This window comes from Sander lucioperca, chromosome 18, assembly GCF_008315115.2.
Source record: "Sander lucioperca isolate FBNREF2018 chromosome 18, SLUC_FBN_1.2, whole genome shotgun sequence".
Taxonomy (NCBI): Eukaryota; Metazoa; Chordata; class Actinopteri; order Perciformes; family Percidae; genus Sander; species Sander lucioperca.
The window spans coordinates 30,449,346-30,475,613 of NC_050190.1; the positions used below are offsets into that span (position 1 = coordinate 30,449,346).

General features: G+C 40.6%; 1 protein-coding gene and 1 long non-coding RNA gene across 2 annotated transcripts in view; one reads left to right on the plus strand and one right to left on the minus strand.

Annotated features, from left to right (window-relative positions):
- LOC118493757 overlaps positions 1–26,268 on the plus strand; it is a 103,832-nt gene that overhangs the window by 10,015 nt on the left and 67,549 nt on the right. The gene's annotated exons all lie outside the window — the stretch shown is intronic.
- mpp5a (membrane protein, palmitoylated 5a (MAGUK p55 subfamily member 5)) lies at positions 1,207–26,237 on the minus strand. The gene is made up of 17 exons (XM_031321386.2): positions 26,002–26,237; positions 14,038–14,351; positions 13,152–13,329; positions 11,856–11,956; positions 9,552–9,659; positions 8,205–8,282; positions 7,857–7,997; positions 6,388–6,549; positions 6,176–6,253; positions 5,781–5,964; positions 5,504–5,575; positions 5,208–5,279; positions 4,554–4,721; positions 4,099–4,188; positions 3,264–3,376; positions 2,146–2,256; positions 1,207–2,012 (listed from the first exon to the last, which is right to left on the minus strand). The coding sequence occupies exons 2-17, from the start codon at positions 14,218–14,220 to the stop codon at positions 1,836–1,838; spliced, it is 2,016 nt and encodes a 671-aa protein (XP_031177246.1). The 5' UTR covers positions 14,221–14,351; positions 26,002–26,237; the 3' UTR covers positions 1,207–1,835.

A 26,268-nucleotide genomic window follows, 5' to 3' on the forward strand; every position in this document is an offset into this window, starting at 1 on the left:
CACACACACACACACACACACACACACACACACACACACACACACACACACACACACACACAAAAAATATATAATAAATTCAGCATCATGTGCCGATCAGGAACACGACTAAAAACTACAACTTTCACGTTTTCTTTACTTGCTCCCCCCTCAGGGCTCAGACGTCATTTCTACTCAAATGTGATCAGACAGGACAGAAAGAGTCATCTGACAAGATAGTCTGTCATAGGTCAGTCAGAAAAAAAAACAGGCAGAAAATAAAAGCGTCAGACAGGAAATATCAAGTGCTGTGCCCTTTATTTTAGTGTTTATTGCAATAGTGTGCATGTCATCAGGCGAGCCAGCCAGAACCAGTAAGTCAGGGTTATGGCAGTTACACACCGGGCCGCTAATCGGCCGTTGGACAGTCTGGGGAGGTCAGTGACTCGAGTCTGGTCGGTGTGTTCCGTGCCGTCGTCCGTTGGAGGAGCTGTCGGCCTTCATTTGGGCCGACCTGACATGCTCAGTTGGAGACAGGGCAGTCGGGAGTCACCCGGAAATGGCAAGCGGAATTACCGTGACTAAGCCTCTCAAAATCTGACGAAAATCTTTTAAACTGACCTTTGTCGATCTGAAATGAAGACAGATTCAGCAACTGCACGGCCTATTTCTCGCTTAAAACATGTTTCGTGAACTATTTTAGTACAATATGAGATCGTATTCTGAATGAGTCGCCAGTAATGGCCGGTTGAAAAATCCAAAATCCGGGAGCAGCCAGACCCATGTGACGCGTTCGCCCAATCAGCTGCCGGTTTTTCTACATTTCTACACATTTGTGATCAGGACCAACATCAAGGCTGAGTGATTTAATACATAACTAACGAGGTTGAATAGAAAATCTAATTTTTACACGGATTCCCCAGCACAGCAAAAAGTTAAAAATAATTTGTCATAATTTAAATACTGTTAATCAGAATGGTTGAAATGATCACAGGATAAAGGCAAAGGATGCATCGTGAATGAGGCCCCACATGTCCGAGAAAGAACTCTTAAAATAAAACTAAAATAAAAAATATATATATATTTTCCAGGTCCATATTTTGGTCTCACTAAGAATTGTGATGATAGGAAAAAGAGATTAGTGTTGTATAAATGTCATTGTTGAATACAAAAACATTATGGACCGGTTAGGCACCAACCAAGATCACACAGTCAAGACACAAAAAGTTGAAATTGCATGTATTTTACCATTAACAGGTCACCACATTGTTAGAAAATGCTGATTAGTGTCTACTCTCTGCAGCACAACGGAGCATTAGGGTCAATGTTAAGAAAAACTCATTCTGAGATTCCAGAAAAAATGTCATAATGTTATGAGAATAAAGCTGGAATTGCAAGAAATAGTAAGAAAAGTAAAATATAACCGCCTTTTCCCTGGAATATTATGACTTTCTTCTAGTGAAATCACAACCTTATTCCCAAATTTGTAGTAATGTTTATTGTAAAATTCCACCGTTATTTGGTAATATTATGACTTGTCTGTCATTTCCTTTTCCTCATAAAATTACACTATCTTGTAATGTTATGGCTTTGTTTTCATAACATTATGAATTCACATGAAAATATTAGGACTTTTTATTGTAAAATGACAACTTTATGTTGTAATATTTTCTCATAAAATTACAACTTTATCTCATAACATTGCAACTCTCAAAATCTCAGATTAGTTTTCTCTTAACAGAGGCCCCACTACTCGATCGCAACTCTCACACAGCATTTCAGCTTCTAGTTTGTTGAATCTCTATAAATGTGTATGCCATTGTCACTCTATGACTGGTGTGTAAATGTGTGTGTTTTCAGCGCAGCCAGGAGCAGGGCACCCACTGGGGTTCAGTGTCCAGTTTGTTGATGAGTCGTAGCAGCTCGTTGTAGGCTTTGTCCTGGTCCAGGTTGACGATGACGGCGTCAAACAGGTGACCGCAGCTCTGCTCCATCTCCCGCGCTTTCTCAATGATGTCCCGCAGCTCCTCGGGCTGTCCACAACACACACACACACACACACACACACACACACACACACACACAAACATATATTATTGAGACAACCAGAGATGTAAACACCAGTGATGTTAATCTTTGACAGAGTGAAGAAAATGAGACAGGAACCTTGGGGTTTTTGTTGTCTTTAGTCAACAGGGCTCGGAGTCTTTCCTGGGAGGGCGGAGCTATGAAGATGATGTAAGGCTTTAAGTCCGAACTCCTCAGCACCTTTAAAGCCTGTACACATGTACACACAGACACACACACACGTAAGGATGCAACACAAACCTTTTATTTTTATTTTTATCTGGACCATATTTTTCCACGCATTGGTGTCTAATCGACTTATGTGAACAATAATCTTTGAAATTATTTCAGTATTGAGCGAGAACGCTATAACCGGCCGCTGCGAACCAGGCTGCAATGTAATCATATCTAACACGCATTGCATTTTCATTCACTAAAAGTGCGGATTTTGCCACAGACAGATAAGATTATAATTCTAATTGTCTGACTCCAATATGGAAAGGATCCCTACAGAGATAGACCTTTAAAAAGTAAGATCCTTTCTGTGTAACCAGAAACAGCCCGAAATCACCAAACTTACCAGACTCCATTTAAATAAACAATACTTTCATCATGTATAGAGCAAACATGTTTTCACATGTAAATGGGTGAATTAAGGGTGTATTTCAACCAAACCAGAGTGGTGATTGTTGGAACAGTGGAAAGAAGAACCAAGACGGGTTGTGATTAGTCTTGTTTCTGTCGATTTGAATAATGTGTATTTTAAAATGATAAAATTACTGTTTTAAAATGGAGTCTGGTGGGTTTGGGGATAGCAATTTTGGGGCTGTTTCATGGTAAACAAAAAGGATATTACTTTGAAAACAAAAAGGTCTACCTCTGTAGGGATCCTTTCAATAATGTTGTCAGACACTTAAAATAATAATCTGAGCGTGTCAGTGGCAAAAACAAGCACTTTTAGTGGATGTAAATTGAAGGTGCACAATTGCCCATTAACATTACATTGTAGCTTGTCTCGCACTGCCAACCCAGTCTTGCTTAATACTGGACCAATTTCAAAGATTGTTGTTCCCATCTGTCACTTGGACACAAAAAACTTGGGAAAATAGGATCTATGTTAATAAAAACAAAGTTACCCTTTAACCTGTTATCTGTAGTGGAAAGATACTCTCTCCACTCACTGTACCACCCCGCTGAGTCAATGTGTGTGTACATACCTGTGTGTGCAGACAGAGCACACAGATTTTTCCAGTGTTGATGACCTGTCTCACTGAGTCTGTACTTGTCCCGTACAGGTTCTTCTCAAAATCACCAGACTCGATCAGCTTTCCTAGGGAAAAACACAGGGGGGGGAAATTGCATTTGCCACATTTGGGCCAAGTGTAGTAATGGTATAAGTTCATCACACTAGGACAAGTGCCAGATCCAAGACATCTATGTATTATTTTGACAAAGTTATGTCACTGACAAGTGGTGTGATGGAGTAGGTTGGCTACAGTTCCATGGACCTTAAACTCTTAATAATATTTGCAACTGTTGTCACAGGAGGATCAAGCTGTTTGGAGATGCTCATCTAGCCTTTACCTTTACCATGCTTGTATATTATTTTCTTTCCCATCTCTTCAGACACCTCTCTCCTTTGCTTTAAAAAGTAGTGTAGACTACTCTTCTCAATTTAAATAGGCTGAATTACTGATTACACTATTAGAGACGTGTGTGATACTAATTAAAGAAACTTATAAGTTAAATTAATAATTACATATCACTCTAAATCAATTATTAATTTAGGTTTTCTAAGGAGTACCAACAAATTTGTCTGTGCCCTTTTAGAATATCTTTGTAGAATAAGCAATAATTCATCTCTTTTAGTAGTTTCTTTGCTTCTCTGCTTTGTTCTATGACATATGAAAGGCCAGCAAGTATGCATGACAAAATAGCTTTTAATGTCACCTTTCAGGAGGAATGAAGCATTATTTCAACGAGCTGTAAGGTACAGTACCAACACATTTGAGCCGTCTGTATGTCAGAGTATTCACTAACATAAAACCTTACCTGCTGCCAGTTCTGCCTCAAAGGTCTGACGAGACACAAAGTGGTAATCTCGACCACTCAGCTCGCCATCTCGACGGCTCCGTGTGGTGTCTATCACACACACACACACACACACACACACACACACACACACACACACACACACACACACACACACACACACACACACACAGGTTAGTATATCCACAAACACATAAAAATCATGTGTACAGTGTGTGTGTGTGTGTGTGTGTGTGTGTGTTCAGGGGCGTAGCACAAAATTCTGGGCCCTGTAGAAAGGCATTTTCTATGGGCCCCTCCCCGCATCCACAGCTATTCATTCTAGCATCTTTTTGGGCCCTCCTCACATGAGGGCTTTTTCCCCCCAGTCCAACGCCCCTGTGTGTGTGTGTGTGTGTGTGTGTGTGTGTGTGTGTGTGTGTGTGTGTGTGAGTGTGTGAGAGAGAAAGGCTTACAGGGTACAGCTCCAGCGAACCGTTCTGGTTGACTGTTGAGAAGTCTCTGTCGAAGCTCTACCTGCCCACAGCTGGTTGGACCAATCAGTGCAATCGGCCGCTTCCTATTAGCCGGCTGGTGGTACAGTGCCATCTCCTCATAGGTGAGAATCTCCTCGTTATCAATATCTGGGCAAATGGAAAGGAAGAAAAAAAAAAAAAAAAAACTGTTAGAAGACAGGCTAGAGGATAACAAAGAGGACTAGTTTTATCTTATTTGCTTAGAAAAACAGTACTATATTTAGACTCTGTGAATGGTAATATTTTATTCAGGTCACGGTCTTATGTAAGCACAGCAAACACTTCCTGTTACGTACACTCAGGTGTCCAACTGATCTCTATACTGGAGCATTTAATGTTTATTATTTCCTTTACACTAAGGTGCATTTGATCATATAGCAACTTTCCAATGATGATACTAAAATAAGGACTATTTTGTCCATTAGAATCGGCCTAATTGAGTTTAGTTAAGTTTCTTCAGTTGGTCATCCATGTCTACACTTTCATGCAGATGCTTGACTACAAGTGCTAGCCGTTTATATGCACATGAAAGTTGTGCCCCAGTTGCATTTGATGAAATGTTGGTGAGAGTCACAGAAAGACAGAGCGTCATACCATCATTCCTGTGAGTGTTGTACAGCAGCTTCTTTCTCTTCCTCTTGTTCTTCTTTGCACACCACAGCTTCCCTGTAAACAAGCATACAACTTAAAACACACTTTTGAGCTACAAGGCTTATTGCATTTACTATACAGGAACATATATATTTTTTACTCAGTTATTCTAAATTAGCATGACAAATCTAGCCCAAGTTTATACTATAAACAATGTACACTGCGCTATAATCAAACTAGAACCTTAAACTGGTTATTCACAGTCATCAGGTTATAGTGTAGAGAGTAGAGCAACGGACCAGACTTCTCCGGCTCCTTGTCTTCTTCTATGGTCTGTTTCATGGCTTCTCTCTGCTGCTGGAAACTCTTCCCTGTGGAAGAAATGAGAATATGAGAGAAAACAAGCATATCATATCATCATCATATCACGCAACTAAGAGAGAGACACAAGTTGATGCAGTCGAGTGCCACAGCCAACCATCTTGTGCATTTCCCCGCAAGAGTTTGACTGAGCAGTCTTCAATTGCTCTAACAAAAAAAGAGAAAAAAAACGAATGGACAGACGGAGGGAAGTACCTGGTACCAGTCCTGCTAGTGGCTGGTTATCCTCATCTCCGTCCCTGTAAGCCTGCCACCAGTTGGGGTCTGACTGGCTGATAATGTGGAGAATATCTCCTTTCTGGAAAGACAAGCCCAGCTCTCTGCACGGCACGTAGGGGTCATCTGATGGGTCATAGTCAAAATGTGCTTTCACATGGATCTGAAGAGAAAGAAGACTGAGTTTACATTTCCAACAGGAAAAACATCATCATATGTAAATGCAGGCTGATGTCATTGGATGTTTGTAGATCATAACTGATTAGAAAATTGTCTGACATTAATTAGAATTTGTATGCATGTAATGTATATTTTGTTTTTTAGGGTTTGTCTGTTTTTAGAGCCCCTCAAATGTTCCCCGGCTCAGCACTCACCACGGACTCCTTGACAGGAGGAGGTCTGCTCTGAGTGCTGGGAATAAGCACAAAGGTCAGGAGGCCGTGCATGTCCGCCTGACACACACACACACACACACAAAGAGAGAGAAAGAGAAAAGCATTTGTTATTTATCAGCTTCAAAGGAGATTATCCTACATATAATCATCTTAACATACATAAAAGGGATAACAAAAAAATGTATACTTACAAGAATATCAAAGACTTGGTTGACATCTTTTCCTCGGATCTCTATGCCATTTATCTCCAGTATTTCATCTCCTTCTGATAAAAGTCCACTCCGTTCAGCTGCTCCGCCTCGAACAATACGACTGATCACTACACTTTCCATTTCATTCCGAACAGTTGCCCCCTACAGAAAACACACAGAAATGCAGTGGAATGCTGGACAAACATGGATATGATGACTGCAAACCTGTGTTACATACGGCACATTATTTACAGTATATTGGCCCCAGGAAAGAAAAAGCTGGTACTTGACTGAAGATAATCACAGACACAGTATGAACTAGTGCACTTATCCTGAAGGAAAGCTTAAAATGTTTTTCAGAACAAATGTATTTGTCTGTGTTATCTTCAGTTCAACTTCTGCTGACATTTCCAATATCCCATGAGTCTTAGCAACTGAGGTGCTAAAGCTGCAAAGCCTTACAGGGAGCCATAGTTGTTGATAGGGCTTGGGGGAATATGACCTCTGTAATCCATATCGCAATTACTTGTCACACTTAAAGGTCTTTTCAGACAGGGAGCGATTGACACACCTAGTAATTTAGGCGTTATTACATAGGACAGCTGAGAGGAGAGAGAGGGAATGACATGCAGCAAAGGGACCGCGAGTCAGAATTGAACCTGCATCCGCTGCTGCAAGGACTGAACCTTTGTACATACGAAGAGAGGCAAGCAGGCAGGTAGGGGGGGCACGGGCAATCTGACAGCCAGAGCGACAAGCGAGTGCAATCCCGTGAAACTGTCGCGGCCGTGCTCGTCACACGCCCGCCCGCCGCAAGAGTTGAATTGTGTTTAACTTTTTCCTGTGCGAGCAAAATCAATGACCAGAAACTTGCTCTTTGTGAGTTTCCTAAAATAAATAACATAAACACATAAACAGTAGGGCTTTTGCTAGGAAGAGAGTAGGCACAAGACTGGATGTATCGGGTAACGTTACGTACAGTGTGAATTACGACTATGCTAATTTAGCTCACTTTAGCTATCAACAATGACAAGTCTGTTGTTAGGAAAGACCAGGATTGCCACTATTTGTAATACAGTAGTGCACAGAATCCCCTTGGTTACCACACATTAATCGCCTGGTGTTTATTCGCGGAGCGTTGTCTGCCTCTATTTTTACATAAGGAGCACAGCGAGACCCCCAAGCGACTATGCAGGCGAAGTGACGATGAATGACACTATGTTTTTAAAATTAGACAGTGCAGTACAAGTAATTTAGAGCCCCCAATCTTCACCTGACTGTGGGAGGAAACCCAAACAGGCAGTGGGGAAAAAAATACAATCTCTACACAAAAAGACCCCAGCCGTCCCTCTTTCGGTAATTACACTGAGCAATTACAGTGGAACGAAAGCTAAAATTGAAATGTGTTAGGATGTCAGCTCTCCATATAACTGCCTTTTCGTTGATTTTGAGTGAGTGTTAAGTCTTACCAGTGGTATGTCTTGGGCTTTCTCTATGCGAACCATCTTGACAGTCTCTCCTCCCCACTGGGTCATTGTTTCTCCTTGGGCGGGCAGCGGCTCAGGCTGCATTTCCATCTCTGCTATGCTGTCATGGGCCAGGAGCAATGACTGCAACACACACACACACACACACACACACACACACACACACACACACACAATTTAGCTACAGGATTAGAGCAATGACAGTCACTACAGGATTCTTTTGTTTATTTGTTAATAAAGCTCTGTGTGTGTGTGTGTGTGTGTGTGTGTGTGTGTGTGTGTGTGTGTGTGTGTGTGTGTGTGTGTGTGTGTGTGTGTGTGTGTGCCTACCTGAATGTGTGTGTCTGACAGCAGGCTGTGGAGTTCGAGTCCCTCTTTGTTCTGACTTGACTGGATGAGATTCCTGGCCTGGAACCACGGCAACATAAAACATCATTGACGAGAATCACGAGAAATATTACCACTGCAATAATATATTATAACCGTAGGTTACTTTATTCTCTATTCACAATCGAGAGAGTAACCTGGTCTGGGCTTTTGGTCTGTGATCAATGTCAGTAACAGTAACAAGAGGATCTGATCATGTGAGGGGGTTACAAACAAGATCTGAACTCTCCTGAAGAGCTGCAGAACACAAATTGAAAACTAAATTTCATGGAGAGACAACTAAACAAGGAAGAAGAAAGGAGTTTTAAAATGACAACTATGAGGAAACAACAGGTTGGAATATCAATGTATTTGATAGGTAAGATGCAGCAAAGGCTTGTTAAAGTGTGGCAGGAACCACCTCTGCTCTAAATGATGTATCTTCTGCTATTTACTAATATTGCCATGTCATAATGTGTGTGAAAATAAAGAAGAAAATCTGTGAAAGTTGTGCCCAATTTCAAAATGGGGAAGGATTTAAAATAGTTTCAATCTGCAACTGGCCAAATATGATCTAAAGCTAAGTGAGAAGACGAGAACTATGGTTAAGGTATTTTGAGTGCCTTAAATCGCTCTGCCCACTGTGACTTTTTTTTTTTAAGCCAAAGGTGGAGATGCAAACATTGATAGTGTGCCTTTGATGACAATCTATATCTCTCATATATATGTATACCAAGATAATTGATTGATTGGTCAGTAGTTCTTTAATATTATATATAATATAGTAGTGCTTTAATATGCAAAGGTGTGCAGCATAAGTAAAACGGCATCGTAACACAGAAAACCCAGGGTTAAACATGAAGTTACCTCGCTTAAACCCTAATCCTGCTTCGTAGTACAGGCCACTGATGTATTCTGGTAGTCGCCCATAAAAAAATCTAACTTTACAGAGTTAGATTCTCTACTTTGCAAAACATTTTTTGTCAGTCCAACAGCTTTAGCGGTCTGTTTCTGATGAATGAACACAAATTTGAGCTGAAGCGGTCATTGGTATCATTAATTAAACAGGCTGTTGTTTAGAAATATGATTACAAAATAAAAGAGTTGGCTGACAGGAATGTGTCTGTGTGTGTGCATGCACATAGTGTAAGCACCCGTGTTTCAGCTCTAATTGATGCTGAACAGAGCTGCTCTGTCTCCAACCTCGTTATTACATTACACACTCGCTGACCTGGACTGTCACTGTGTGTGTGTGTGTGTGTGTGTGTAATGACAATTGAACATTTTAAAATAAAAGAAATTTGAATATACCTCCATGGCCAGCTGAAGTGCCTGTTGTGTGTGTGGGTATGGAGGAGAGGGTCTGTGCATGCTGGTGGCCACTGCATTATGGATCTTCAGCGCTGATTGGAAGTCAGACTGAAAGGAGAGAAAAAAAAAAAAAAAAAAAAAAAAATCAGCATGTTCTGTCGTTCCACTCAACTGGAGCTCACACATTAAGTAGCCTATATACAGTCATGTGAACAAATTAGGACACCCATGCTAAAGTTGACTAAAAAGAGGAATAAAAAAATCATTCATCATCTTTAGGAAATTGATCTTAATGCCTTAATTAAAAAAATGAGGAAAAATCCAATCTTTAAGGACACCAATTTTCTTTGTGAATGAATAATGTATCGTAAATAAATAAATGTTCTTCCTTAAAATACAGGGGGCATAAGTAAGTACACCCCTATGTTAAATTCCCATAGAGGCAGGCAGACTTTTATTTTTAAAGGCCAGTTATTTCATGGATCCAGGATACTATGCATCCTGATAAAGTTCCCTTGGCCTTTGGAATTAAAATAGCCCCACATCATCACATACCCTTCACCATACCTAGAGATTGGCATGGTTTTATTTCAGTTAGCCTAATAGCTGGTTTGATTTGCATTGAGAGATGATTTTATGGAAAGTACCCCATGTCAATCTCTAGGTATGGTGAAGGGTATGTGATGATGTGGGGGTATGGTGAAGGGTTCCAAAAGGCCAAAGGAACTTTATCAGGATGCATAGTATCCTGGATCCATGAAATAACTGGCCTTTAAAAATAAAAATCTGCCTGCCTCTATGGGAATTTAACATAGGGGTGTACTTACTTATGCCCCCTGTATTTTAAGGAAGAACATTTATTTATTTACGATACATTATTCATTCACAAAGAAAATTGGTGTCCTTAAAGATTGGATCTTTTCTCATCTTTTTAATTAAGGCATTAAGATCAATTTCCAAAAAATGTTTTTTTTTTATTCAACTTTAGCATGGGTGTCCTAATTTTTTCACATGACTGTATGTCCCCTTTCACATCACTATACCTATATTACCTGTATTTACATTGTTTAGAAGTGAAATACAATGTGAAATGTTCCTACTTGTGTTACTATATCACTGACAGATGAAACAAGTGTTTCATGAAAGCTTTTGCCGTTTTCACAATGCTGGTGTCCACTAGGGCTTTCTCAGGAGGAAAAAAAAACTAGTTTTGATCATTTACAGTTCTTTTGGAAAACACAGAAGAACAGGGCAGTTAGGGTGAGCGTTAAGAACTAGCCAAACATGACTGAACAAAGACATTTTGCCCACCTCACTGCTAATCAAACTAAAACTGAAAATGCAATAGATACATCTGTTCTGGACACAACAGACTGAGTTTAAAAATAATTATGGTTCTCTAAGTGCTCTAAAAACCCAGGGAAATGCCTGGATAGTTGTTTTCAACATTGTTTTTTCCAAGTGTAGAATAACAGCAGATTTCATTTTCGCTTGTTGTCACGTTCTGCTCCTGTGGGAGTCACCCTAGCGTCATCTAGCATTGTACAGAGGCTCCACTTCTGGGTTCAATTTTTCCAAAAGCATAATCACAAATGCACATTATATTATATCACAAATATCAGATGGTACTCTTATGAATTTTCTGGGTATTTACGTCACCTACATGTATGAATATTGATTTCATGTGAAGTATTGAATCAATATTGAATAGTATCGAAATCAAATAGTGAGGTCCTTGCCAATAAACAGCTCTATTATTTTCTTTCATGTATATAATGATACAATATCTGATGTTCATACTTAATGTAGTCAAAGCTTTAAATAATGCTGTAAACGTATGTAAAAGTAATCCCGGAGAGCAAAAACCTCAAACTTCAGACCGTTGTGAACATTTCCGACAGTGTTTTCTACTAGCGGCTCAAGCGTTCGTCAACTCGTGCCGGATTTCTTTATATGGTCTTCTGCTCCAGGCAGGTTACTGGAGTGTTTACATCACATACACTGCTACGCGTAGCTACATGCTAACATCAGGGAAACGTGTAATCTTGGTTGCAGTTGTCGTTCATGTCAGCCCAATGTCAGATCACATTCCTGCTGGAACGTGTTTTTGGTTGGTTTGATTTTTCACGGTAGGAAGTGGCGCTATACTCCATTACAGTCATTCCAATGCTACATGTGGCTACCTGCTAACCTCACGGAAACCTTTAATCTTTGTCGCCGATGTTTATTTCTCCCCAATTTTGGATCACATTGACAACAACACATGGATTCGAAGCTCTCTCCATCTACTTCCTTGTATGTTACCTTGTTTAGTAGTGCAAGAACCAGCTCTATGTCATTCTGACTCTGCTGGTCCGACAGGCAGCCTCGGACCTGCTTCAGTGACAGCAGCAACTCCTCCAACTCTGCAAAAAAAACACGTGCACTCATATTAATAACCTTTGACTATTACATATCAACCTTCACATAAGAAAAGACGGTAAAAGGGCTTGACAAAAGAGATTTACTTTACTATCAGATAGGGATCGAGCAATATGTTTTTTCAGGGCTGAACCGACAGTTGCAACCGATGTACATTTGCAGTAAAAATATATGTATATGAACTACACTGCAGACTGAAGTCTTGACTAACGGTGACAAACAGAGTGACGGCTGACTCATAAAGGGGACTAGCGTTGTTTGAATGTGCATCGGTAGGTTTGTGTTGTACAGTCAGGTGTGTGAAATGTCTGTATTGTCACTGCGCAGCACTTTTATAAACTATGATAATCTGGTCAAAACTTTGTGTTTTTGCAATATCAGCGTAGAGGACTGTAATGTTTATTGCAACATCAGTTGTATCTGTTGTCTTGCGTTCAAAACAAAACTCTGCTCGCTCAGAGGGGCAGCTTTGACCGTCAGAGGCACACTATCCTTGAGCGGTGTTGACAGGCTGTTACTCGTGAAGTGTAACCAATCGGGTAGTGCTGTGGGCGGGACATTGAGTGAGACTACAGAGTGGTAACTGCAGACAGACGGAGGCGGCTGCATCAGAGCCAAAGTAGCGCATCTATTAATGAATTACTTTATTGGTAATCGGATTTAAAAAAAGAACAATTTCAATAATAGAAATGCTGAATATCGCAATTGATAACTGGCCAGGGCGATAATCGATCGATGCTTATTATCAGATGATGGCAGAAGAGAGCCTGCTTGTCCTGGCCTAAGATTAATGCGTGTGAGAGAGACTGCATCTAATTTCTTAGTCAAGGCTTTAGTTCGACATCGTGTCTTCCTGTTTGTGTGACGGTGTGTGTGTCAACATTACCACCCCTAACAAAGTTTTAATTAAGTCGCCCTCAAGAGCCACTCATGTCCTCCTCTCCTTCCTTGAGCAATTCCCTCCCTAATGGCAGACATGTCCTCCTTACATTCCTTCCTGCCCAGACAGCTTTTATTATTATTTACTTATTTTTTAACCTCCCTCTCACCTCTTTGTTCTTTCCTATCAGAGCTTCACTACATCAATGATCTGCAATTCTACTCTCCTTTGTGTGTGTGTGTGTGTGTGTGTGTGTGTGTGTGTGTGTGTGTGTGTGTGTGTGTGTGTGTGTGTTTTACCCAGCAGTGCGTGTGTGTGCTGGTTGCCGAGTGCTGGCTGCTCTGATGTGTAGGAGTCTTGCAGGAATGTGGGGTTGTCGATGCCGATGTGGGGATGCTGCGAAAGCTTCCTGAGTCTGAGCGAGGTGTTCAGGTCCAACTGCCGACCCTCCTCCTCTCTACGACGGCGAAGATCCTCCTGTACAAACAAATAAATGCATCATAGACAGAAATAAAAATTGAATTTATGAATGGACAGAAACAAAAACTCCAAACTTAGATTTTCTAAGTGATATGAGGTTTTTTTTTTTCAAGGCGCTCATTCTTAGTTGATGTCTTCCATCATCCAGTTATCTAGTTTGAGGCACTGTTTACATCATAAGGCTTAACTCCTTTGCAAAAGCTAATTCTTACATTGAATTATCTGCCAATCTATAACCAAGATTACTTTGCTCAGTTACTTACTTAGCCTCATCAACAAGGCCCCGGAGTTAGTAGATTAATTTAGTATAATTGGTATTCTAAAGAAATTAGCATCTAAAAGGCTGGGGGGCACAAATATGCTCCTGTACTTGGTTACATTCCATGACTGCTATAAGCTCTTGTGAAGTCAGCTAGTGCAAAGATATGCAGACTATGCTGGCACTGTGTAGTGACTGTGACATAGTACACTGGTCTTTTATTTGCACTCTTTTTGTCGGTTTCCGTTCTACTTTTGCTTACTTTGCTTTTGCTTACTATTTGAAAGCAATGTTAGCAGCCTTGGTAGTTCTTAAAACGCTTTATGAATAAATTTCACTTGCATGTTTTTTGTCGCAACTTTACTGTTGAGTAAAATAAGCACAAGTAAAAAGGTTGTGTGTGTGTGTGTGTGTGTGTGTGTGTGTGTGTGTGTGTGTGTACATACCTGGTGCTGTCGTATCCTCTCCAGCTGCGCAGAACGTCGGAGCGGTAGCGTCCGACTTCCCAGCTCTCCGGGACAGTCGACAGCCATTTCCCGGTGCTGCGGTCCTCCCCTTAGCTCTTCATCTCCTCCTCCTCCTCCTCCTCCCTCCCCAGCAACATGGCCGTTCAGATGGGAGGTTGTCATCCCGCACACACTCCGAGAGTCAAAAGTGGGTGTGTTTGTGTGGATTGCAGGGGTGTTAAGGTATGTATGTCTATATATCAGGCAAGTCTAGGAGGGCAGCTCAGTAAACAGGGCGGCCATGATATCTTCACCTGTGGAAAAAGCAAGACATTATGTCATTAATCTAGTTGGCGACTGCATCCCAACATTCCTCCAACAACACGGATTAGAAGACAGCAACAAAATAAGCGGGTGTGTCCTTCTTACACCCATATCATCAGACCCAGGTCTCTTGAGGGGTGATTTTCTATTTACCTGTGGCCAACAGTCTGGTTACGAGTGGTCAAACACAGGATGAATGAGTGTTCACTGTACCACTACAAACACGTCATGCTCGACACCAATGCTACAAGCAAAACACACAACTTACTGGTTGACTGACTGATGATGTACTGGTTAATTACTTTACTAGTTAACTGCTGCATCAACTTACTAACTGGTTAAGTTTACTCTGGATAACATCTAACAGTTGTTTAGCGAGTGATTGTTTTACAGAGTGTCCTCACTAGTTTACTTACTGGTTTGTAAACTGACTGGATGACTGCTGGTTCACAAACTGACCTACTAAATGGGCAACTGGTTTACTGACTGACAGTAACCATGGAGTATAACCGGCTGTGTTAGGGTGATTAAATGATTAATTGGGACACTGACTAACAGACCAGTTTAACATCACTACACATTCATGACATCACTTTCTCTCCATCTAAGTCATTTTCTATCTTTCTCTCTTAAAGGTGCTGTAGGTAGGATTGTGAAGATCCAGGACTTAGCCAAAATATTTGAACATCGACGACTTCTCAGTCCCTCCCCCCTTTTAAATGACCTGCTTTATGTAGTTCTACTCAGACATAGGGTCAGTTTCAGCAAATATGACAGAAAGTTAGTTTTATAAGTCTTACCTACTGCACCTTAAGTAGTTCAGAGACGAAAACGTCATCATAACAACCCCCCCCCCTCCCGTCCCGCTCTTAACACATAACCATGACAACGGCTTTGTCAGCAGCCGGGTGGTTTCCCTGCCCCACCCACACCCCCACACCCACACAGAAGGTGGTGGGAGGGAAGAGTGGATGGATGAGAAAACAGAGGGAGGGACAAAACAGGGCAAGCAAGGTAAAATGATTAACGCTAGCACCACCACTTTAGTGGTACTATAACTGCCAGACCCACGCACAAGAGTCTGTGGCCTTTTATTTGGCTGATGGGCCATTAATGCATCACCCCTCTCCATCTGTATAGCACTGCGTTATTCCTTATAGCAGCATATTATACACAGCCAGGTAAACTATCTAACAGCATGAACTCACACAAAACTGGTATACTCTTAGCTGTGTAAAATGTGCTATTTTTAAATTGTGCCATCTACTTCTGGAAAAAAATATTATTTTCATTCTGCCACCCGATACAGTAATAGTCTTAGGATAGTTGTTCAGTTCAGTACTCACAAAAGTAGCGGAGATTATTGTGAACACCCGCAAATAAATCGTTTTTCATGAAAAAACAACCAGTTTGGTCCCATCTGATGATGCGTTGAGTTTTATTTTTGCAAGTAAACTAAAATAAATATAATCGCGGTGCAATTTACTGCATTATCACATTTTGTCGAACGACAATAAGTCCCCTCGGCATTTATATTTATCTCTCCCGTATGTCGTTCAGTTTAACAGTCTACACACAACCTGCCATCTGATCGTGGACGTCCACACCAACAAACAAATACATACGTACAAATATTACAATTTTTAAGTTAGTGTTTTGTTCAAATGAGTTATATAAATAATATTTCTGATATTATTAAAGCATAAAGAGCACACATCGGACTCCAGTGTCGGGACACAACTTTTAGAGTCAGACAGAAAGTGTGAGTATTGCTTTCAATTCTGTTATTTAAACGATGAATACTGTGGGCCTAAATACATTAGTGTGAATATAAGTGAACGTGAGTGAATATTGGCTGCAAATTAGTTTCTATGTTCCATTCATTGTCTCAATGCGCTGTACGGCCATTATGCAAATGGGTCAATTCATCTGCTTCTGGCGGCTAAAGGGGGTGAAAAACAACACTAAAACTTTTCTAAATGTTTTTCTATCCTAATGACAATATAGGAATGTGCAGAAAAGGTATTTAAAGAAAAGTCAGGGCAGGAGGGAAACAAAGCAGTGTTTGAAATATCAACGGCCAATGAGGTTGGCTCTGGCGGTTCTAGTGTTGAATGGAGAGAGAGTGAGATAAAACAAACAGGTGAGATGGATGGATGGCTTATCTTTCAGTGCCACAATAACAACAGCATGTTGATATGCTATCTCTTACCAGCAGGACACACACACACACACACACACACACACACACACACACACACACACACACACACACACACACACACACACACACACACACACACACACACACACACACACACACACACACACACACACACACACACACACACACACACACACACACACACACACACACACACACACACACACACACACACACGAGTTTCCATCATGGAGCAATGATGAATGCCAGGCAGCCCTGGGAACAAAATTCCACTGATGGGGGAAGGGAGTGTGTCCCGTGTGTCTGAGTGATCAAAACACACTACGCTTGCATTCTCAGTATGTTTTTGCACGGGTCATCGTGAAGCCTTGAAAGGTTGGACCCCATCGGCACAAACCCAGAGTCAACAGGAGCAGAGCAACACTACTTGTATTTACTACTACTACTATATTATATTTTGGGCTGTCCCCCAGGTGAACGTTAGCAATTGTTGGGACACGTGGTGAAATCCAAATTAAATGCTGATGACCGATTAAGAACTTTGCTACGCCAAAGACAATCTGCAGTGAAATTCTTGCAATTGTTGTTTTTGAATTCATTTGAATTGCATGCATATTTGTTTATATTAAGGTTACGCCATAGAGCTGTGAATCACCAGAAGTTTATTGCACAACCGGAAATGCCCTTTATCTAATTTGTACTGCAACCATGGTTTTATCAAACACAACCCAGACAGCATGTCTTGTAATGAACCTGAAAGATTGGTGTTATCACAGTGTATTAGGCCCTTAGGACTGTCATCAGTGGAAAAAAATAACAAGGGTTTCGACATTTTGGTATGTCAAGGCTTTTTAAGACCTTTTTAATACCATTTCAAATTAAATTCAATGCCAACTTCATGCCCATTCCAACAGAAGTATGAGTAGAAAATGTAAAATCTTTATAAATTTGAAACCCTAGAAAATAATTATGTACAAGTAGGCTACTTGAATTAAATAAAACATTTTATTTATTCATATTTAATACATACGCAACAGCGTAGATTGGTGTTATCACACAGTGTATAAGGCCCTTAGGACGTCGGTGGAAAAAATGAACAAGGGTTTCGACATTTGGTATGACATACAAAATAACATAATGTTAAACTTATTTGTCATTATTTTCATTATGAATAGTAACAAATATCAGCAACAAGCTTGCCCACCTCCTGGTTTTTCAGTGCTAAAGCTTTCTCTGGATGCCTCAGGTCAGGCAGACAAATATGTCTATCCCACCAGGAGACAGCAATGAAATCACTGAACAATCCTCCGGAAATTCATTCATTAACTACTTTAACCTCTATATTGCTTTCACTAAAAAGGCTGGAATATTGGCCTTTTATTAGTAATGAAACTCACTCCATTCACTTCTCATTTGGTGAACATGCAGTTTCTCTAAGATATCTGTGCATTATCAATTAACAATGCTACACCATGGAAAGCCCTCGTTCTTTTTCAAAGTTTATTAATATGTTCATCTCTTGGTTCCCAGCGGATTTCCTCTAGGGATTTTTTTCAGCAGCAGGGGGAAAGGGTTAGGGTTAACAGAAAGTTTGCTGATCCAGGACTTCGACTCCCTTCCAGATCAGCAAACTTAGTGTTACACAGGTGAACGTACAGTGTGTATAGTTTGTCAGTGATTAAATCCCACAACTCCTCAAGACCCAAACCAAGTTCCAGTGTGGACCAGCACCTCTCATTTTAGTGACAAGCCACTCCTCCAAGTTTTGCTTTAGTTGTCTCTCCCTCACTGCGACCGACAACCACTAAGCTTTATGCAAATAATTGCGCAATGAAGTCACCAGTAGGCAATTCAGCGTTTGACATACATTGATCTAAAAACCCAGGGAAAGCCCTGCAATCAAGGTACACACATCATTTCAGGACAACCTGGGCTATCAGGATTTGTATGTGAGGGGATGTCAAATGAAAGACTAAAATGTTATGAGACTATAAAAAAAAAAAAAAAAAAAAAAAAAAGAAAAAACTAAAAAGGACACTGAACCTTTAACCTGCGATTCTTTTTTTAACACATCCACGGCTGCCTGAATGACTGCAGCTCGGTTACAAGGCCCTTCTGCTTGTATTAGGTTTGGGTTAGCTATTAGCTGAGCGAGCTGCCTTTCTCCTGACAACACATCCTTCCCATTATTCTGTCAAAAAGTCAAATATGTAAATGCTTTAAACATTGCCAGAAGTTTTTCCGTAATCCTGCTGACAGACAAACAAACAAACAGACAAACCAAGCCAAAAACATAACCTCCTTGGCAGAGGTAATAAGTTGAATGCCTTTTGTAAGACGTGTATTGATAAAGTTGGCGTTTAAAAATAATTCTCAGTAGTTTTGTAGTTCATTAACCCTTTGCTGGTGAGCCAGAATGTTGATTTAGCTAACTCTGACTTATCCAGGAGGTGCCTGAACTGAATACATGTATTTTCTCCTACTCCGAGACGGGCTCATTAAAATACTATTGCTCTACTGATGTGGAAAGCTAGCAGAAACAGATCCATGACCTACTTTGAGTAGTGATCCATACATTGTGACTGAAAGCGTTCTTCTGAAGATCATTGTTTCTGGCTGAATGTGCTGGAGATGCGGGAGAAAGGATGAGGCAGGGTTTGGTTTGACACCCAGTTTAGCTGGAAAAGCCTATATTATTTCTGAAGAAGACTTGCAGCCATTTCTTACTGGATCTCGTCCCTCAGACCAGGCCAGTGACTAGTTCAACAGGACCTGCTGGACTGCACACTGCTAAGCTACAACCCAACATGACGATCCCTCATACACACAACACCATCTGCTGCCACAGCTTACCCCCTGGTGTGCATGTATAAGTGTGTGTGTGTGTGTGTGTGTGTGTGTGTGTGTGTGTGTGCGCGGGAAATTAACACCAGCCAACCATCACATGCAGATGGGCAGAAAGCAAGAAAAAAAGGAAAACATGAAGATGCAGGGTGGAAGGTGCAAACAATATGGTCTATACTGCAGGGAAGTTCAACCTTTTTTGTTACAGCAAAGTCAAAGTAAAGACTACAGTTATAGCCCCAACGTGTAAAATACTACACCATATTAATACAAGCTTATTGCAGTTAATAACAGATCTTTTGACAGCAGTGCAAAATCTGACGATGCAACTGCTAAAAAGGTAGACAACCAACAAACATGTCTGATCTGCCAGAAATGTAACTGAATGTCTGACAGCCAGATTGTTGATCAAACTGCACGTTAAACGACAATGGTTCTGTCAGAAACTTGGCCTGATTCTGAAATTAGTCATGGACAACGTTGGGTTGAAATCAGGCTTAATCTGTACAATGTATGTAGTGTGAAAGCATTTTTTTGGTGGTTTGGACTATCGGACCAAATACAAGAAGTTCTGGCAGGCTATCGTTGTGTTATAAGACCGGGGAAGCTCCTTTAAGGAATAGCTCAGTGCTTGTGAGTGACGGTAATTGTGTTCAGAGCAGACAGCTGTCGGCAATCAGAGCAGAGAATACATTAGCAGTTTAATTGTTACGTGGTAGTAAATAATAGGTTTCAGTCCGTCTCTGAATATATGCTGTGGCTTCTCAAAACGCAAGTAACGTTCCTGTGTCTTGCTTCTCAACAACGCAACAAAACTTGCGTTGGTCTAAAAAGAGTTTTAGACCATGCTTTAGGCTAACCAGACGTGACGTGACTCATAAGCATACAACATATCATTTCGAGTTAAAAAATCCCAAAAAAGTCAAAAGGTACAAGACTGTATACATATTTTCATTATCGAGCGAAGGAACTACTCATCCCATAAACCACCGCGCACCACTGAATAAAGGAAGCTAACGTTAGTTTAGCTAACAGCTAACCGCTAGCTGAGACAGCATGTAATAACTTTAAAAGAACCTCAAAATAAAACCTGAAAATAACCGTTAAAATATATAACAGCTGTTACGTCAGCTGTAGCCTGCTTTTCCCAGTGTTCAGTTTGAGTTAACGTTATTTTAGACTGAATCAAGCTGTCAGCTAGCGGTTAGTTGAATTAGCTGTTAGCTAAACTAACGTTTGCATCCCGGTGGAGGCTAACAGCAGAAGCATGGAACAGATCGTGATTTGTGCAGTTTCGTAAATCCTCGTAAAACAGGATTATCATCTTGCACTTGCGCATGACGGATCGTGCAGATCAGGAACCGACAGCTCCCCCTCCTCACCAGCATGAGTTCCACCAATCAGAGGCATCACTGTGGGATTGTGGGATTGTTCAGGATTGTGGGTAATGAAGTACTTATCCAAGACATTGCGAATAAAAGACATTTATCTCAAAACAAGGTTGGTGCCCCATGAACCTGTCATGTCGGCATGCTGGTTTTAAGTCTACCATCGACGGTTACGATTTATGGCTTATACTCCAATTGTCAATGGAGAAATAGCATTGTATTTTTTACTTCTGGAACCCGCTGTGGGCGGGACTGTTGACAACGACAGGACGTAGTTATGCCATGTTTAGTTCTTTGGTGAGCTTGCATTAGCCTGGCTCCGCCCTCCTACTTACTTACGCTCAATTTTCATTTCCCTTCAGTACTCCGTCTGGGTTTGCGGTATATTCTTGGGTTTTCTCCGGTCAAATATTTTTTGTAGGTCCAATCAGCGAACAGAGGGAGTGGCTCAGAACGATGACGTTGAGGACGTGCACTAGAAAGATGCGAGCGAAGCCATTCGGTCCGTTGTGGCAACGCTGCTGAATATCCACAAGTTAAAGCCTGAGCAAGAACAATCTTTGCTGAGTTGTGTTGGTGGCCATGATGTTGTGGCCCTCCTCCCCACGGGGTTTGGGAAAAGTTAGATTTTCCAGCTCGCTCCGTTAGTGGTGAAGGAGTTGGCTAAGGCTAACGCTAGCGATGCTAATGCTAAATATAAGCCGATAGTTGTTGTCGGTCTCCCCTCTTGTTGCACATGCGCATGACATACGTCACGACCAAACGTTAGCGATTGGTTATGGCAGATCCAGAGTGTCTCTGGGCAGATCCAATAGTTTTAAACTTCAACAGAGTACCCACCTTCAAGGAAGTTAACACTTGTCAATGGAGAGTGGCCAGATTCTCTGTACACATGAAATGTACCAGAGTCTGGTAGGACCAGGCTACGCTTGCATAACCGCAGTTTGAAACCACGACTAACCGGATCAAATGTAATACAATGTAAGAAAAACATGAACCTTGGTCCAGACTTTTAGGTGTGAAAGGGCCCTTAAAAACCAACCAACATAATTTGACACAAAGAGTGAGTAAAGCGGAGTGTCATCGGGAGCAGGAGTAGAAGCAGAGCTGCCTCTTATCTTGTGTTCAACACTGTACACACACACGCGCGCACGCACACACGCACACACACACTTAAAAAGGGCTGTACCACCCTGTACCAGACAAAGAGAAAAACAGCCAAAACGAGGGAGAGAGAGGGGAATACAGACATACATTTTTATAAATGACGGAGTATAAATACATGAAAATGTATTAAGTGCCTCCTCAATTAATATAAAAACGGAGTGATTATGATCACTTGCTACACTTACTGCAATATGTTATTGTATGGCCATGTAAGTATAAGCACTAATGCAACGGCAAAGCGCAGTATAGCCTATAATACTACCAAATTTTGCCTGAATGTCAAAAAACAAAATGTTTAATATTCACCTCACTTTGATCTATCTAATTATACCCTTTGTTGTTGAATATAATTTGATGCTTATGCTTGGTGTAAGAAAAACACAAAAAGCTGTTTCTCTCAGTTTCTGGCGTTTTTGCAGATACTCTTTGGCTTTCTATTAAATTATTTTAATTTATGATGTAAATTTACGTTATTAAATTATTAAGTTATTAAAGCCCGTGACAAATATTTATTGTATCATCAGCCCAATGATTCGGAACCGCTCCAAATTTTAATGGGTTGGCCCATGTTACACCCTTCCTCCAAGTTTCATGACAATCGGGCCAGTAGTTTTCCCGTAACCCCTGCTGAGGTAACAAACCAACAAACAAACTGACCCCAAAACAATCAAACAACAACAAGGAAGCATTCAAATATTGATTTGGACGTGCTTACCCTGGCAACGTTCGAACCTTATAGCTTTCGGGTCAGCCCTACCGTTATTGGTTACTGGTTGTTTGAAAGCTCGTGTTTCACCGAGTGCGGGGCTTCTCCACACGAAGAGGAGCGCGGGAGAGACCGGTGAAGTAAAGATAATGTCGTCCGTAGCCTACCGGTAACAAACAGGCCCGGCCGTGAACTACTCGCTAACTTGAAACGCATTCTTTTTGGAGTACGTTATCTTTTGGCTTCTCTTTACAACTTCAAATTAAACTCAAGTTTTAAATCACCATTTTGAAACCTATGTATTAATGCTGTACTGTGTTTTCATGGTAGAAATGGAGAAATTCATAGGCTACTTCATGTCTGGCTTTAGTGTACAGGGCATTTCAAAATTGAGAAAAAAGATCGCAATTTAGACCCTCCGATTTAAACAGATCGTGACATTTTTGGCCATAGCGCCCACCCCTATTATGATGCACTAAATTAGAAGATATGACAAATTATGATACGATTTCAATAAGCTTTCGTCAATGTCCTAAAAAAACTAAAATGTCTCTAAATCCAGCTTCTTGAATGTGAATATTTTCTGGTTTCTTTTCACCTTCACGACAGTAAACTGAACATCTTTGAGCTGTGGACAAAACAAGACATTTGAGGACATTGTCTTTGGCTTTGGAAAACACTGACCAACATTTTCTTTTCTTTCTTTTTTTTTTACCATTTTCTGACATTTTATAGACCAAACAACTTATTGACTAATCGGGGAAATAATCAACAGATTAAAAGATAATGAAAATAATTGTTAGGCTAGTTGCAGCCCTAGGTAAATGCCTGCTCTAATCTGGCAGTATGACCATCAGTCGGTATATTTAAAATAACAATATTTATATTTAAATATGCCGACTGATGTTAAAAACTGTTAAACTAACTCATTGTTAATGTTAAACTCATGTACATTTTTTGAATGGTGGAATATCCTCAGAAACAGCATTTCATTTTTACAATTAGTGATACGCAAAGTAGTAAGATGACTTGAACGACTACCCAACCCATTGTTTTGGCTGACTGAGGCACGTTTCACTGACTGACTGCCCAAAACTGCTAACAAATGCCCAAAACAGCACACTAGAATTAAGCACTGACTAGCCACGGCCAGGGAGGAACCCTTTATCTCAGGCAGAGGACGACACTGGCCAGGTGACGATATCAGACCCAGTTAGGGCTGTGCGATCAATCGAATTCTGATCGCGATTTCGATTTTGGCTCCTATCGATCATAAAGACAACGTAATCGAGAAAAGCGCTTTTTTTTGTTGCACATTACGTTTCGCAAGTAAACTCTTATTCTGTCTTGTGTTCTGAAGGGGAATTCAATATGGGAAAGGTATTAAGGGAAATTTCCACTGTTGATTTGTTTCACTGTTTTTTTTTTTAAGTTCAATAAATGTAACATCTTTCCAAAACTCAATGACTAATTGTGTTAAATAGTCATGATTTCAATATTGACCAAAATAATTGCAATCATGATTTTTTTTTCCCATAATGATGCAGCCCTAGCCCCAGTGTAAGTCTAACCCTGATTTGGTGACACATTTTGATTTGGTAGCAGCCTAAATTTGGGTCCCAATCAGGTCAGAGAACCAGAGTGAGAATGAAAGAGTGATCGAGAGCATTCCAGAGAACAGAGGACTTCTGTATTTCGCTGGCCTGTGGCCCATTGTGCCTGTCCTCACCTCTCTGCTTCACTAGCTCACAGTGTGTATGTGTACGTGAGTGTCGGTTAAAGTCAGCTTTGACCCTATCACCATAGCGATGTGACCTCATACCTGCGGTAGAGACTATCTAAAAGGTCAGTTTGGAGTTTTGGTGCACCATGCTGTTCACTTACTGTTCTATACAACTGTAGGCGATGAACCACATGCACCTGCAGCTCAGACACTAGGCAGACCGACTGTAACTGAAAGGTACCTTCAGTTGGCTAGCTCAGTATTCCTACCACGTAACAAAAACCTACTCCTATCCTAGAAAAACCTATTCATCATTTTGTAACACCCCATACTTCATGAAATATTATTTTTCATTGTATAAACTTGTGAAATATGATACATGAAAAAGGCTTCTAAGCCGCTGATAAAAGCAAAGTGAACACACACAAACTGGAACTCCTTCTATACTTCAGTATTTTTTTCATTTCGCTCATTAAGTTAGGCTCAAGTCCAAACTTGTCAGTAACATATCAACTAATACGTATGCCACAATGCAACATAACAAAAACCCAACCCTTTTAGGTTAAACTCCACACAGATACCACTCATTCAGAAGCAACACACAAACACTCATAAAAAACCAATACACACGCAAATGCTCACTCTTTTCCACAGTATGTACTTTGAACCAACATCTTTAAATATATAGATCCAAACTGTCTGTCAAAATGTCTCACTTTCACCAAAAAAAAAAAATCCATTGCAACCGCAGCGTGCTGGACAGGTTTGACATGTGACAAGCCCGGGTTTCAGTCAATTCTCAATGTCTACAATGCGGAAAGACAAAGACGAAGATGAATTGTATGCCACCACCTGGAATTCAATGCAAGATCAAATATGCAAATCTACCAATCACACATTTCACATGCCAAGTTTGTGGGAAAACTACAAAGGAAAACTAATGTTCCGATAACCACAAACTACCTTTAATTTTTAATGTGAGTGGAGTTCAGTATCTGGTAGTGTTGACAACAACATTATATAGTAGGGAGAAACTACGTTAGTTGTCATTAACAAAACTAGAATCCTAACGGTAGCATTGTAACTTTATTAGGACCATACGTGAAAGGACTAACGTTAAACTTAACGTTAATGTAACTTAACATTAGCCAACGCTACGTGTTGAAAAATGTAACGTTACAAAACGCAAAATACAGCTTTTTAAACACTGTCCTCTGTTGTAATTATAGACAGTTACATTATGTCAACGTGTAATTTTACACTATAAGTTAGCTAGAGTTTCTCTCTGTATTTGACAGGGCGGTGTGACAGCTAGCTAAGGGGAAATTACTGTTTTGGGTAGCCAGTTCCACTATCAAAGTAACCCAGAAGTAACGTTAGCTGAGCTAAGGGCTAATTAGCTTCCTTTTCAGTAGAAACAAAGTTTCTTCAGTTGGTACAAACATTTTGCATCAGTTTAGCGACTAGCTATTATAACAAAAACTGACTTTATTTAGCAAGTGTGGGTTAATTTTACTTAACGTTATCAGGCTAATGTTAGCAGCTAACTAGCTAGCTTTCTGCTTCCTGCAGCACCTGTTGATAACAAAGCCGCTTCAGTCCAGACAGAAAACACTGGAATACTCACTCTGTTTCTGAGCCGTCCGCGTACTCCTTTAGCTGCTTAATCCAAGAGGGAACTCGTAATTAAGAGTTAATTTTCATCCAACCAGTCGTAGTTCGGGTTCTATTTTTCTAATTTATAGTTTCACTCTGACAGACGTGTTGCTCGTTTATCGGTCACGGCAACGCAAACCTCTCTTCTCCTCCTCCTCCCAGACTGTCATTTCCAACTCCAGACAGGGGGAGGAGACAACATACCACCAACTAGATAAAACAATGATGCTGATTGGAT